The 15,561-nt window shown below is 33.1% G+C and overlaps 2 protein-coding genes across 3 annotated transcripts; both read right to left on the reverse strand.

The window, feature by feature from the left end:
- Positions 1-235: 235 nt before the first annotated feature.
- On the reverse strand, positions 236-2,621 carry LOC139877363 (protein SODIUM POTASSIUM ROOT DEFECTIVE 1-like). The gene is made up of 2 exons (XM_071864786.1): positions 1,751-2,621; positions 236-555 (listed from the first exon to the last, which is right to left on the reverse strand). The coding sequence occupies exons 1-2, from the start codon at positions 2,478-2,480 to the stop codon at positions 374-376; spliced, it is 912 nt and encodes a 303-aa protein (XP_071720887.1). The 5' UTR covers positions 2,481-2,621; the 3' UTR covers positions 236-373.
- Positions 2,622-7,207: 4,586 nt separating this feature from the next.
- On the reverse strand, positions 7,208-13,401 carry LOC139877729 (phosphatidate phosphatase PAH1-like). 2 transcript variants are annotated; one of them, XM_071865154.1, is made up of 12 exons: positions 13,193-13,401; positions 11,184-12,509; positions 10,799-11,135; positions 9,782-10,359; positions 9,632-9,705; positions 9,452-9,536; positions 9,290-9,376; positions 9,131-9,203; positions 8,977-9,020; positions 8,741-8,869; positions 8,205-8,309; positions 7,208-7,801 (listed from the first exon to the last, which is right to left on the reverse strand). In XM_071865154.1, the coding sequence occupies exons 2-12, from the start codon at positions 12,285-12,287 to the stop codon at positions 7,745-7,747; spliced, it is 2,673 nt and encodes an 890-aa protein (XP_071721255.1). In that variant the 5' UTR covers positions 12,288-12,509; positions 13,193-13,401; the 3' UTR covers positions 7,208-7,744. The 2 variants fall into 2 exon arrangements, with proteins under 2 accessions (XP_071721255.1, XP_071721254.1); XM_071865153.1 differs by having other exon boundaries at positions 10,799-12,509.
- Between the last annotated feature and the right edge of the window lie 2,160 nt (positions 13,402-15,561).

Here is a 15,561-nt window from a genome sequence, read left to right on the forward strand (position 1 = left end):
AATTCATTGAAATTATAACGATTAAGGCTCATGAACCAATTAATTTGGTATGCCCGAAATTAAATATGAATTTTAAGTCAACAAATCAAAAAATCCTTTGGATAAATTGACTCTAGTGATGGTATTGTTACATTGTGTTCTCTTTTATGTGAATTATTCGATTTGGTAAGTTACTAAGAAGTATATGATTAACATGATGATATTGTTGGCTGATAATTACAAATATAGATGTAAATAGTAGTTTAGTTATATTTGAAACATGAATTTTATATAAAGACAATTATCCCACACGAGGTATAATAATGAACAACTGAACAAGAGCAGAGTATAATAAAACTTGATACTAAAACAGAATATATCATACATTTTGAAACTAGGCCTGCTGTTGGAAACTGTTGAAACTGGCCTGAGAAGATGACAATGACGATATTGTGGCCGGAGTTAATAACTTGGCGTTTTTTACCTTTAAGACGCTGGTAAGTACAGACAACGGTGTTACATCTCCGACCACGGTCACCTTCTTCGCCATAAATTCTATTTTGAATGATTTTACTCCTGAAATTAAGAAAATAATATCATTGATCAGTTACAAAGATTTATATAAGTTTTCCATACCATGGAGTTAGATCTATTATTTAAATGGTAACTTTCTGTTTTTAACACAATAGTATTTACATGTTCAATGAAAAAACTTTAATAGTTTGTTTTTTGGGAAAAAATTATTTAGAAAATGATTTTGCTACAATCCTGAAAAATTACATGTTCAGGTTACTCGGGAAAGGGAAGTATGTTAGTCATTTCAAGAATTGTATGCCTTTTTGTCTACTTGCTTTTGTGCTTCATATATGCTTTGTATTTCCATGTTTTTTTTTTTTCCCACATACTATACTTATACTTATTGTAGCATTTTCGCAATTTGTTGTGTGCATTACATTATACTTATTTACATGTGTTATTGCACTATACCGTTACATGTTGCATTACAATATATCGCATTAAATTACACGTATTTACATGCTACATGTCTTTATGCTTACATAGTTTACTTATATGTTTTATACTGCATATTATAACTACATGTTTTATACCTACATGCTTACATACACATATTATACTTACACGACTTGTTATACTTGCATATTTGACACTTACATTTTTCACTTATATGTTCTTTTACTTTACTTTGTTACATGCCATATTTATCTTTACATTTTTCATGCTAAGGTTTCTTTTTTATCTACTTTACTTGCTTTTTAGTTACTTCACTTAACGGATTTCATGGTTCTTCTGGCCGGAGGTCCTTGGGAAGCAACCTCTCTGCCCTATAGTATAGGGAGGGACGACTTCCTCTACCCGCGGACCGATAGGTATCCGTGGGGGGAGGAATGACTTCCCTTTTACTCTAGGGTAGAGGAAATACTGTCTACATCTAACCTCCCCCATACTCCACTTTAGTGGAATTGGGTATTGTTGTTGTTGTTGTTGTTGTTGTATTGTTGGTGAGGTTTGAACCTGAAACATCTAATATTAGGGCCTCAACAACTATGCTATATGTGTGATGTATTTTGTGTGTGTGTGTGTGTGTGTGTGTGTAACTATAATTTTGAAAAAGTTATGCAATTTTGAAAAACTAATTAACCATCTTAAACCTGTAAAACTCATTAAAACAGAGTGGAGACAGTGTGTAAAAAGTCCTTTTTTTTCTAGGTTGAGACAGTTATTGAAAAATGGTTGTCAATGTTAACCATACCTTCAATTTTGGAGATATGTTTTTTCATTTTCCTTTCACAGCCTCTACAGTGCAGTGACACTTCCAAGACAACAACCTGGTCGGAAGAGGGAGGTGACGGTGGTGGTGGTGATGGTGACGGTGACTTTGGGGTGGCAGACGACGGTGGGTTGTCATGTTTCTCATTGGAAGGCATCGGATTACAACACAACATAGGTTTAGGTTTATTTTGTGTCAATATTGATGGTATTTTAGGAGGAGAAGAGGATGGCGAACCATGATCACCATCAAGAAACCTTAGACGCTCATATTGTGGCGGTCGTGGTGTTGGTTGATTACTACGTTGATGTGATGATGGTGGTGGTGGATTAAGGTGGAACTCGGATGAGTAATTGAAGTTTGATTTATCACTCAACAAGCATCTTGAAGAACTTGCTGGGCTAATAAAAGGATTAAAATCAACTTCCTTAATAGGTTCATTATCATCGTCAGAAAACGCGACACTCTTTCTCTTCGGATCACTGTCTTCAGACTCTAGCTCAGGGAGGTGGTGGCGGTGGAGGTGGTGGTGTTGGTCGGAACTCGTGGTGGTTGAGGTTATGATGATAGGAGAATTAGTAGGAAATATACGGCTTTGATCAAGTCTTCTTTCATTTATAATAATTGGGTTATGGCGGTCGATTGCTCTACCGCCACCACTGCCATATGGGGTGGAAGATGATGGGTTTTCAAGAACAATAGAATCAAGCATAATAAGAGTGGTGGAGTGATTGTAGCTTCACAAGAACCTAATATATCAAACACCTTTACATTGGTGTAGTGCCTTTGGAATAGTTTGTATACTTTTGAAGCATATTATTATCTGTAACGAATTATATTTTTATGAAAGGAATCGAATAAGCGTGTGTGTGTGTATATATATATATATATATATATATATATATATATATATATATATATATATATATATAAGTTTGAAATATATCTGTTACGCTGGTTGCTTACGTCGTAATGAGGCTCTGATAACGTTGAATCAATCTTGTTGTAAAGACGTGGAGAGACTAGAAAGTGAGTTAGGTTTATTGCTCCATTTTTAGTTATACCAACTACAATGGTTAGGTGGTGTTACACCTTGTAAACCTTGTATTATAGTTAACATCTCTTGATAGCTTAGATATGATATTCTTACTAGAGTTTTTTGGTACAAATCTTGTAGCTATATATAAGAGTGGTCTAGGAAAGGGTAAAAAATTGTCACATAAATAATTCGCATACATATATGGTTAAATATTTCCCTATGGTCAATCTAAAACTCCATATTAGGGAGATTGATTAATAGGATGGGCAAAGCGAGGCTCGAACCCATGATCTAAACACAAGCCCACATACAAGGTGTGGGGATATCACTGAGACAAGCTTGCAATGGTTCTGTTTAGTATTTACTATGCAATACATATAGTTACATAAAAAGGGTATCACGGTGACCTTTTGGTTTCTCCCCTGCAAGATAACCAATGTTGGATTATTATAACAAGATAGCAATGGCCTTAAAGACTTGGTGGAAAGTTGAAAAAGGTAGGAACAAGACTTTTGCAAGTGGTAGATGGAATTGTGTTCTTATATTCTAAAGGAACCATATATATTCTCATTCTATTGATCATGCATGCCAAAGACACATACATAACACACATGCATCTCATTATTTGTTTGTTTTAGTTGATTTATAATTGGCAAACTTTTCATGTATATATACTTTGGTTGAATTTATTGGCAAAAGCAGTTAGACCTATCAATCATTCTCTCGGAATATAAATCAAAACAATTGATGCAACATATATAAAGAACATTCTATCGTTGGACTTGGAATCATCCCTACATTTCAATGAAGAAACAAAATACACGCTTTAGTGATTATCAATTTAGATTTAACGTCGATTGCATCATTAAACCTGCATGCATTCATACTTAAGAGTTCCTCTAAGTAGCCTTCATAATATCTATAATCAGGGGCGGATCTTATTGAGGGCAGGGAGGGGCATCCGCCCCTACTACGTTTTGAGTAAATAATGTTATATATATATATATATATATATATATATATATATATATATATATATATATATATATATATATATATATATATGTAGTGATTTTTTGGTAGATTTTGTCTGAGGTAAAATTTTGAAGAAGAAATCCAAAAAATGATGGAAATGGGGGTTGGAAATGAAGGTCGAAGAAAGAAAAGTATTGATTTTTTTTTTTTTTTTTTTTTGTACTACTTGTACTTGAAACACTTGAAACACGTGAAACCATACTCTCTTTTGAGTAACGTGTAATTTATTTTATTTTCACCGTTTACTCATATTATGAACTACTCCATATGAACTTGAATTATATTGTACTCTTTTTTTGTTTTCATCATTTCTCCAATTTTTATTACCTATATGGCTATGGCTAATTGTCTTTTCAATATACAATACAAAATCAATTCACTAACTGATTCAATTTACTTACAAGTAATTTTATAACGTCTATGTTCAAGAATTATGATAGTAATAAGTTTTTGGATGAAGCTTAAATCGCATCATATACTTGGGTTAACATAAAAAAAAAAAAATGCATTAAAAAACATTTTACACATAAAATAATTTTTGTCCCTCCCAAAAGTACACTCAAGTTCCGCTACTGTCTATTGACTTGGTGAAGCTTTATAATGTGCCGCGTTTATTAGGGTTGTATTTATTCGAAGTGGTTTTTAAGAATGTTTTTGTTTTTATTTTTAAAGTTGTATATGAATTTGTACCGAAAAATACAAAGCTAATGCACGAATAAGGTATTCATGCCCTTGAGTAATTGCGCCAAAATTGTAATCAATAAAAATATCAATTTACATTTAATGTTGACTCCTTCATTAAAGGATTTTTTTTTTTTTTTTTTTTTTTTTTTTGTTCGCATAAGAAACATCCCTATAAACAACTTATGGATTGAAGAAATAAACATAAGGTGTCTAAGTGTATTCTGTGCCTAGCTCTTCTTCTATTGACTCGACTGTCTTTCTGTTAACTAGTCTTTGTGCCGACTAATCTACATAGCACAACCTAAAACACTAAGACGCAGCTGTACAAGGACAATTTTTGAACTATAAACCTATTATGATCATACTTAAATACATTTGATATAAATTACGGAAAGTTGTAAGGTTTTCTCTGTTCATGTTACCCTGGAAAGGCAAGTGTGACGACCCGTCAAAATCCATCTGGACGAACACGTCATTCATTGATTTCATTGCGAGGTATTTGACCTCTATATGATACGTTTTGTAAACATTGCATTCTTTTCAAAAGGTACACAATAAATGAATATCAATTTCTAAGGTTTTCAACGTTTGATGATTTCTACATATAGACAATCACCATAAATAATAGTTTACCATAATACATCCGTTGACAATGAAGTCAAAATAAGATACACGGTGATGATTTTGTGAATGCAAAGTTTTCTTGAATAAAGCATGTATGACTCCATGCACATAGCTTGTATCACATATAAGCAAACAGCGGAAGACTTCTAGAAACCTGAGAATAAACATGCTTAAAAGTGTCAACACAAAGGTTGGTGAGTTCATAGTTTTAATGTTGCGCATAATCTGTATATAAAGGTGAATCACAAGTTTTCAGTTGTCATCCAGAAACGTTTATCAAAATATTCTACGAAATTGAGCACCCTGGTAACTAAACTTAATGTATATATAATTTATACCCTTTGTATAATCATCTTAATAATACACGCAAACCAACGTGTACGCTTCTCAAATAGCATACGTCCGTTAAAAGGCTAGTGCTCTAGCTCGGACGGGGTTATCAAACCCTATGGATCCATATACTACTACTCGCGCCCACCAGTTCTTATAACCGGCAGTTACTAGTTACCAAAGCTAAGGGATTTTCGGTTCAAACTCGGTGTAGAATTTAGTATGTACTTGTATCCATTGCGTTTAAAATAAAGTGCATGTATTCTCAGCCCAAAAATATATATTGCAAAAGCAATTAAAAAGGGAGCAAATGAAACTCACCTTAGCAGCACATAAGGTCGTTCACCAAAAATGACCGAAACTTGGAATGCAAAATTAACCGTAGATCTCAACGTATCAATATTGTGATTCAATATTGCAGAAAAGTACGTAGACGCAACAGAGATGATAAACACTAGGTTTGACTTAGAAGTAATACTCCCGAACAATACCCATAACCTTCTTGGCAATAACCCATAATTTCCTTAGCTCTATCCCGCTCGAAAACCATTTTTGAAATCTTTTGGACATAACCTCGTCGTAGTATTTTATGTATAATACTAATAATAATAATAATAATAATAATAATAATAATAATAATAATAATAATAATAATAATAATAATAATAATAATAATAATAATAAGATTAATAATAATATTAATAATAATAATAATAATAATAATAATAATAATAATAATAATAATAATAATAATAATAATAATAATAATAATAATAATAATAATAATTTAAATAAATAAATAACTTACGGAGTAATATATAATAAAGTGAAGTGAACAAAACGCAAAACCATCGAATTTATAGCACTTGAGCCACCAAACCACCTCATGCGATCGCATGAGCCAAGGATCCAACTCACAATCTTTTATCTTTTAGCTCGTCGACATATTTTTTTATAATATATACAATATATTTAATTTATATAATTATTTATATATTATATTAAATTCTCGTGCATAGTTAATCTGTAATTTTTGTTCCGATAAGTCGTACGTCTTCACTCGACTTATGTCCCGCTTCCGGTTTCTCGAACGTCCTTTCGTACACTGAGAAAACTTGTGCTTTACGTTTAGTGACTCGTACCTTTGTCAAAATATAGATTTAAATTATCCATAAATTATACCACTTGAAATATAACTTATACATTTGAGTGTTTTGGTCATTTACTTCTATAAATCAACGTCTCGTTATTTATTAATATATATTTAATAATATTATTTTAAATCAAATCGTTTTAAGATTAAGTTAATATTTTATTTTATCACCTTGTAAAATATATATATACATTTTCATTTTGAAATAGTGTTTTACTGTAGCAAAGTTTTTTTTACTGTAAAAATAGTAATTTTCGAAAACACTGTAGCATTTTGGGTACTGTAGCAATTCGAAAATACTGTAGCAAATTAGTGTTTTACTTGTTCATCTTAAACGTTTTAGTTCACTTATCTAAATATCAATCGAATTAACAAACGAATGTTACTATCGTTTACTAAATAACTTGAAATCATATATATATATATATATATATATATATATATATATATATATATATATATATATATATATATATATATATATATATATATGCACATTAAGTTATATATATTGTTCGTGAATCGTCGAGAACAAAGAATAATTGATTATATGAATATAGTTCCAAAACTTTCGTGACTCAACATTACAGACTTTGCTTATCGTATCGGAAACGTTTAATCATACAAAGATTAAGTTTAAATTTGGTCAGAAATTTCCGGGTCATCACAGCAAGTAATCCGACCCCATAATCTACTGTACGCAACCCATCAGGAATACTCTCTGGCTGTTTCCAACCCTTCCCTGGCCATCCCAAGATTCGAACTTCAGACCTCTTGCAAGGATGTCATGAGCCCCAATCACTGGGCTACCTTGGGATGGGTTAACTATAAATGAAATTAATATCCAAGTATACTATTTAAAGAAACAGTTCCTTCTAGAGTAGCATCAACTCAACTAATGTCAATTTACAAATGGATACAGACATTCGTTTAGTATACGAATCAATGCTTATCATAACTACATCAGTAAGGATGCTAATAAACCCGAGAGCTTGATAGAGAACAAAAACTCGATCCATCACTCACAAATTTAACTATATGCTAATGAACAACATCTGTCCATGTCAGCAGCCATCGCTAACGATTAGGATTGATTCAGTGTAAGAAATTATTACAATTCAACATCCGGCAACGGTACTCTCCAATAATTCCACGAGTTAAAATCTTCCTGCACAATTACCCAAATTAACTGCCCGTGAGTCAACGAGAGATTCAAGGTTGGAAGAAGTCGCGGACGTTGACTAACGTTGACTTTTAGTAATATAAATAAACATACATATATGACACAATTATTTCAAACATAAATATTTCAAACAAATGTACAGGACACAAAAAAATTCTGAGTATAAAAATATTAGAATTTTGACCTAACTTTGACCAACATTGACAAACTTTGACCGACTTTGACAGACCGACTTTGACAGACCGACTTTTTAACGATGACCGACTAATCACACGTTTTTGGGCGAAACGGGACGGGCTAGTCAACAAATCAACTAGTTGGCCGGCGTTTACAACACTGGGAGCATACAATAAATGTCTATGAGAGAAAATAGTGACAAGAAACGCACCTGCTCAATCATTGATGTAGGGGGAAACATGTCGTTGACTAATGTGTGCAAAGATGTGTAAGACTTTCCCTTCATGTCCATACGATGACTAATGGCTACCTCACCCTGCCATTTCAAGTTATTAGACTCGATGAGGTCAATTTTAGTAGTCAAACCACAACGGTCGACTATGTGGTTCAAATACTTGGACCTGTACCGGTAAGGCCATAATCTTATTATAGGTAGCAAATGGGCGGGTCAAATAAGTTGGGAGTCAAAAAGGGCAAATCTTTGTATGAGGGTAGACACAGGGTTAGGTAGGAAAAAAACACTTCTGTCCAATACTTGGAAATAGAATTTTATAAACATATATAAAGTTTTAAATTATCATAAAACTAAATCGTCTCGGATATGAGACAAACTTCTGTATAAAAGTAATTACGAATTTTAGGCAGCCTCAGACCCATATTATTAATTATTTATCTTAATTTAATTTAATTCCTAATCGACCGTTTCATAAGTAAAGGGTCGAACAGGTATATCGGGGTAACAATTACCTTAGGATTAATAATAAAGATTTTTCCTTTAGGAATCCCTATTTTTCTGTAGCTAAGTTCATCCGTGTCTCTGTTACCAAAACCCGCATAAAACGGATTGTAATCAGCTGGAAAAAGAGCTTTAATGTCCTGCAAAAAAGTTTTTAAAAATTCTTATTAAAAAAATGCACCCGAATCTCATCTGTGAACTTGCATATAAATTGAAACGAACATTTTAATTAATCCATTCCACTTACTTCTAAACATGCAATCTTGAACTCATGAGGAGCTCTTCTGATAACTGCCACAAACAGAAACAAACAAGTACCATAGTTGTCAAAAGTGTACAAGTTGACCAATTTTATTAAGCATGTATTAAACCGAAACTTATTAGTAAAAGTACGCACTCACCTTCTCGGAACAACGAAGGAAATAAGCCATCGGGCGAAATAACAACCGGACCATTCGGTAAAGCTTTCCCATCCTACATAAATCAAAACGTTGATAATCCATAACCATAATTAGATACTACTACTAGTAATGCATATTTGAAAAGTTGTCAATGAGCACCTGCTTGAGATTAAGGAGAAAACTTCTAGTCAGATATGCTTGAACAATTGCACGAGCGCTTAAAAACAATAATTGATATCCGTTTTCCTGCAAATTAGCATGAATAACTTGATGTATATGCGCATATATAAAAATATAAGATTTTTAGTGTGAAATAAATACCTTTATCGCAGAGAAGAGTCTAGCTACCCCAGATTGAGTCCAATCTTTCCCAACTAACGGCATGAATTGACCAAGAACATCAGACCTGCAATGACATATATTATGACAAAAGTAAGATAAATACAAAAATCTAATTATTAAAACTTCACACCACAAAGTAACATCCAAACACAGTCTTACTTTGTGATAGTCCCATCAACATCCGAAATCACAATTCTTGCATTCCATTTCCACAAGTAAATATGAGCATCCACCTACATATATAACATTCAACGATTCGAATATAATAAATAGATGTGGAACATAATTAAATAACCATAAAGGACGAACCTTTTGAACTCCCAAAACTCTAGTAGAGAAAATAAACGACACCATATTTTGTCCATCTTTTAAATTCAACGACGCTATTTGCTCGGTAGTGGGAGCATTTGTTCTAACAAATTGTTTCTTCGGAGAATGAGTAGGCGTTGGCGTTGTTTCAACCGGTTGCGGTGAGTCAAACACCGATTCGGAATCAAGAAAAATATCTTCACCCGAAAGGTTACTTGAATTATGGTCAAGCGTTTTGACCCGTCTAAAAGGAATGGGCCATAATCGCCACCTACGCGATGGGGTCGAAGGAAGCCCACTATCATCACGGGCCCCACTCAATTCCACAGGTATCGCATCACAAGATTCAACGGGCAAATCTAAACCGTATGCAATCTTTCCAAGAACGATATGAGCAACTTTTTCAAACGTGAAGTATTTATCTTCGATTTTGACTATTAAGCTGTCGTTTTTTATAATTGATGCCGCAGCGTTTCGAAATTCTTCTTCGTGTATGCGGTGCGCGTTGAAAGTGTCGGCTGCTGTACTCAATCCCATACCGGGTCGAAGTAAGTTCCCACAAAGAGATAACTCGATGCCTGATAATATCGATTAAATTATAAAATCAGAATAACTATAGCCGACCTACCATTATGAGCATTATCACCTTTAACATTGTAATTTCAAACGTTTCGATTTTTGGTGTTGTCCCAATAAGATGCAATAGTATCTTATTGCTAAAGATGGCAAAATGGGAATGATGGGTCAACATGGGTAAGTTTTATACGGGTCAACATGGGTAAGTTTTATACGGGTCAGGTAGGTTTTGCAACACTCATTTTAACGCATAGAACCTTATAAATCATTTTACTTTATTTTTTCCAAATTTAAAAAATAAAAAATAAAAAACTAGATTTCCTATTGTACCAATATGGCAACATCACTTATGACAATCCACAAAAAAAGGTTTCGAGTTAACCCAACCGACCAGACCCATTTTGACCCCTACGAAATTCGATTCATTACAGTATCACTTACCTCTGCGACTTGGCCCATCAAAATGTCGATTATCATCAGAATATTGTTGCGGCATCTCAATTACACTCTCGTCTCTAGTATCAAGCCCATTTGAACTATTTTCGACCCATTCAGATACTTCATGATCTTGATCTTTAATAATTTCCACATCAGATAGTTTACGTTCAATATCCAGTGAACTCAACCCTGTAGATTTGGTTCTAACCTCTAAATTCAAAGATTCTACATTTTCAATTTTAGCCCCCAAGTTTAAAGATTCCGCCTTTTCCACCCCTTCATCACCTTTAACCTCCAAATTTGTAGATTCAACATTTTCAACCACTTCATCACTTTTAACCTCCAAATTTAAAGATACATCATTTTTAACCCCTTCATCACCTTTAACCTCCAAATTTGAAGATTCAACTTTTTTAACCCCTTCATCACCTTTAACCGCCAAATTTGAAGATTCAACATTTTCAACCCCTGCATCACCTTTAACCTCCAAATTAGAAGATTCAACATTTTCAACCCCTTCATCATTATTAACCTCCAAATTAGAAGAATCTACCTTTTCAACCCCTCCAATTTCAACTTCTGGATTCAAAGATCCAACTTTTTCGACATCTACATCACGATCATCGATCTTCTCTTGTTTTCCCAAATCATTTAGTGCCAAACAGCTCTTAAAAACATCCTCTTTTGTAACAAAACTCGGTCCATCTTCAACCACACTTTTTATCGATAACTCTCGTTCTAAGTTCACTTTATTATCACTACCATTATCTTTCGCTCGGTTAAAATCACTTAAATAATGAGCCCAAGTAGATTCATTACTAAACTCCAAATCATTCCCAAATTCCGGGGTTTCAACAGGGCCCAAATGAAACTGAGGCGTACTCAATTGAACATTTTCCGTATTTTCCTCCGTCGACGTTATCGGTGCCGACAAAATTTGACCATCGATACTAAATAAAACAACTTCCGAATTATGCGATTCGGTATCACCTTCAACATTATCATACAAATCGATCGACCCATCAAGCGAAGGTGATTGTTCATCTTGAAATTCATAAAATCTCTTTTCACTATCGGATTCCGTACTTTCTTCATGGTCATCACGAAACTTAACCTCGACGTTAATGTTTTTTTCAGGCGATAAATTGTCTTCTTTTGAATCTAATAAACTCTCGGAATCATTTACATTTACGTTATTATTGTTATTGTTATCTTTTTCGGGTGAAACTTCTTTGACAAAATAAGCTTCGCCCGAATTATCAAGATACATATGGAAATCGGCTTCGACCCCATTAACTTCAATTTTTACAATTTTTTCGGCACCTTTAAGAACACCTTGAAATTTCCCGAATCTTACGTACCATGGTGTGGTTCTAAAAGATCCATCTTGTTGTTGAACTACAATTATATCAACGGCCCCACCAAACGGATGAAACGGGGTTGCAACAGAATATACACTTTGAGAAAGATAACTTCCTACTCGACTTATCATCTCGGCTAACTTTTATTATTCAATAGTCAAAACTTGATTATTTGTTGACTTCTAATTTCGGTTCATCAGAAAACAGTCAGTTTTCTGCACTAAAATCTTAAACTCCCAAAATTGATAACGTTTTAAACCAATTGAATAATCTCAAAAAACCAAGTCGAAATATTCTAAAGGTTGAAAATTTTGGACTCCGAGCTTCTTATATTATGATTTGTATCAAAAGATCTGCAGGTAACACAAATTAAGAAATCGATCACATGATCATAAACATAAACACACTTTATTAATACAAAAAAGAAAATCAAATGAGGTGTGATACAGGGTAACTAGAAACTGAAAGAAAATGTTTAAAAAACTGAGATGAAATTAAACATTAAAGCCAAGAACTGAAGTTGACTAGCTTTGATACCTAAAAAAAACCAGTTTTGAGAAAATATACAATAAAAATTAAAAAAAAATTAAAGATTTCAAGAAAGTGTGTTTAAGATTAATTTAACAATTCAAATAACACAAGATTCAAAACCCTAAAGCCAAGAACTTTAACTGATTAACTTGCATAACTGAAGAACCCCATATATGAGAAACAACACAATAAATCCAAAATATAGAAAGATTTCAAGAACCCATGTTCAAAACTTCCAAATTAATCAAATTGATCTAAGTTCAAATAATCTTTTTATGAATCGAATGAACCCAATTTAAATTTAGCACACAAATTCAGTTAAAATGCAGAAATGTTAAGCAAAAGGTTCAAACAACACATCATTCAATTCAATCACAAGTACATTCCACTAACAATTAAAACCCTAAAAACAAGTATTGAACATCAACAAATTCAAATTAAAAATCAATAAAGTTAAGATCTTTTACACGAATTCAAAAAGCCCATATTGAAAACAATGACTTACAGATTTGTCAAACTTGCATAATTTGACTTTTTTCCTTCTTGTTCTTCAAAGTGAACCCAGAATCAAGTACCCTTCTTTTCTTTTATATTTATTGGCTTGCGAAGAGTTGGTAAAGATACCGGCGATGTAATCTAGAGATCGTTTTTCTTAATTTTTTACGGAGTATTTTTTATTTTTAATTTAAATTTATTTTTTGTTTTTCTAATGGCTTCAAGTTTGGACTTTGCGTTGAGCGTCGGAAATTTCTTGAAATGGTATATACTGAATAAATTCGGTATATAGGTGCTCATAGTTAGTCTAAGATTAATTAATTATTAATTATATTATTATATTATATTATATTATATTATATTATACCTTTATACCTATATCTAAAAGAGGGAGGAGTAATGAATAGTGTCTTTATACCTATATCTAAAAGAGAGAGGGGTAATGAATAGTGTCAAAGAGTATTTTTGCCTTTTCATTTTTTTTGGTAACTTAACTAACTTTCATTTGCACAACAAAACCCCCCACACTTTCTCCAAAAAAAAAATAAATCGACCCCTCATACAGGGGGTAAAGTGTCAAATTACTATTTTTATAAAAGATAAACTCTACCCAAATATTCAACGGGCTATATCTTCTCGCTCGCAACGAGTCAAATTTTTCTGACACCATCGTTAAACTCGAAATAATTTTAGGAACACAACGTCACTAGCTATACGCAAAACGGACGCTTTTTAAAAAACGCTAAATATTTGGGGTACTTTTCATACACGTTAATTTTGCGTTTAATTTTTAAAAGTCGACAATTTCATAGCCACGAATTAAACGCAATAATATATATTGAAAACCGAACCCCCGGCGCTAAGCGAGGGTTCGTACACTAGTATATATTCAATAGAGAGTATCAATTTACTATTCCTAACAGTATTTTATTAGTAAAATCCACTTTTTCAAAATAACCCTTCAACTTTGGTCAAAAGTACAAATCGGCCCCTAACTAGAATTTTCAGAAATGACCCCCCAACTTTGGTCAAAATACAAATCAGTCCCGAACCAGAATTTTTATAAAAAAATCTTAGATAAACTCCATCAAAATCTACAACGGGCCATATCTTCTCGCTCGCGCTAGTTAAATTTTTCCAACAATACAGTTGAACTTAAAATAATTTTATGAACACAACGCAACTAACTACTCACAAAACGGATGCCTTTTAAAAAACGCTAAATGGTTTGGGCCACCTTTCATACACATTGTTTTTTTCTCCAACCACTTGATTTTCCATTAGGGCCTGCTTTGGAGTTCCGCTGCGAAGCGCGGGCTCCTTAACTTGTTAACCTTTAATTTGTAGCCGTGCCGGTCTAGCGATATATCCAATACCTTGTGTGTTGAATAAAGTGGTAGGTCTCAAGTTCAAGTTTCATCCATAAAATATTTCAGTGTATTTACTCGATTTATGAAGTCATTCCGGGAAGGTTTTACTGACCCGTATTCCAGGATTTCGGCCCGCTTTGTCTGCCATTCGGAATTGTTTAAAGATCGAGTCTCTGTAGTGTGGTTGAGTTTTCTCCTGAAAACGCGTGTGTGTGTGTAAAATGATCGAGTACGTAGGTCATTCCCCCATCAGTGATTACAAAAACGTGTCTTTCAAAAAAAAATAAACCTTTAATTTAGAAGAAATTACAAAATATATTTGTTTAGAACACTCTCATTCATCAGGGACGTATGCACACACTAAAAACAAGTCAAATCTTTGTGTCAATATTAACGCCATTAACACGAACAAGCCAAGTCAAACGTAAGCCAATGTAAGTACTCCATTGTCTTTGTGAATTCATATAAATTTATTTGACGAGCTTCTTTAATTTAAATAGACAAAATTTCATTCATCGTCCCTGAACTTTACATCGATTTTGACTCTCTGTCCTTTTTCTTTTTTTTTGTGCATCCCTCGTCACTAAACTATGAAAAGAGTACATCCCTCGTCCCCCCGTCTACTTTCTGTCTATTTCAGCCGTTAAGTCAAGCATGTGCAAAACATGTGAGGGTATTTCAGTCTTTGTTTCTCTTTGTTCCCTTTACCCCTTCATCATTCCTCATCCCTAATAGTCTTTCTTCCTTTTTCATCTTTTTTTGGTTGATTCTCCTTGTTTCCTTACTAAAATTCTTCAATAATCATGGTAAAACGCTCAAATAATTAGTGTAAACCAAAGAGAATCGCTTGTAATTTACTCTTAAATTTATATTTATTTATTATATTTATATAGAAAATTAAAAGATGACGAAAATCATCTGAAAAAAATTTCGTTGGTGACATAGTTTATGGTATCATCAACAGCTTCTCATACAAATTCCATAAAATGGAAAAAAAAAATTCGTTCAC

Source organism: Rutidosis leptorrhynchoides, chromosome 11 (genome assembly GCF_046630445.1).
Source record: "Rutidosis leptorrhynchoides isolate AG116_Rl617_1_P2 chromosome 11, CSIRO_AGI_Rlap_v1, whole genome shotgun sequence".
Taxonomy (NCBI): domain Eukaryota; kingdom Viridiplantae; phylum Streptophyta; class Magnoliopsida; order Asterales; family Asteraceae; genus Rutidosis; species Rutidosis leptorrhynchoides.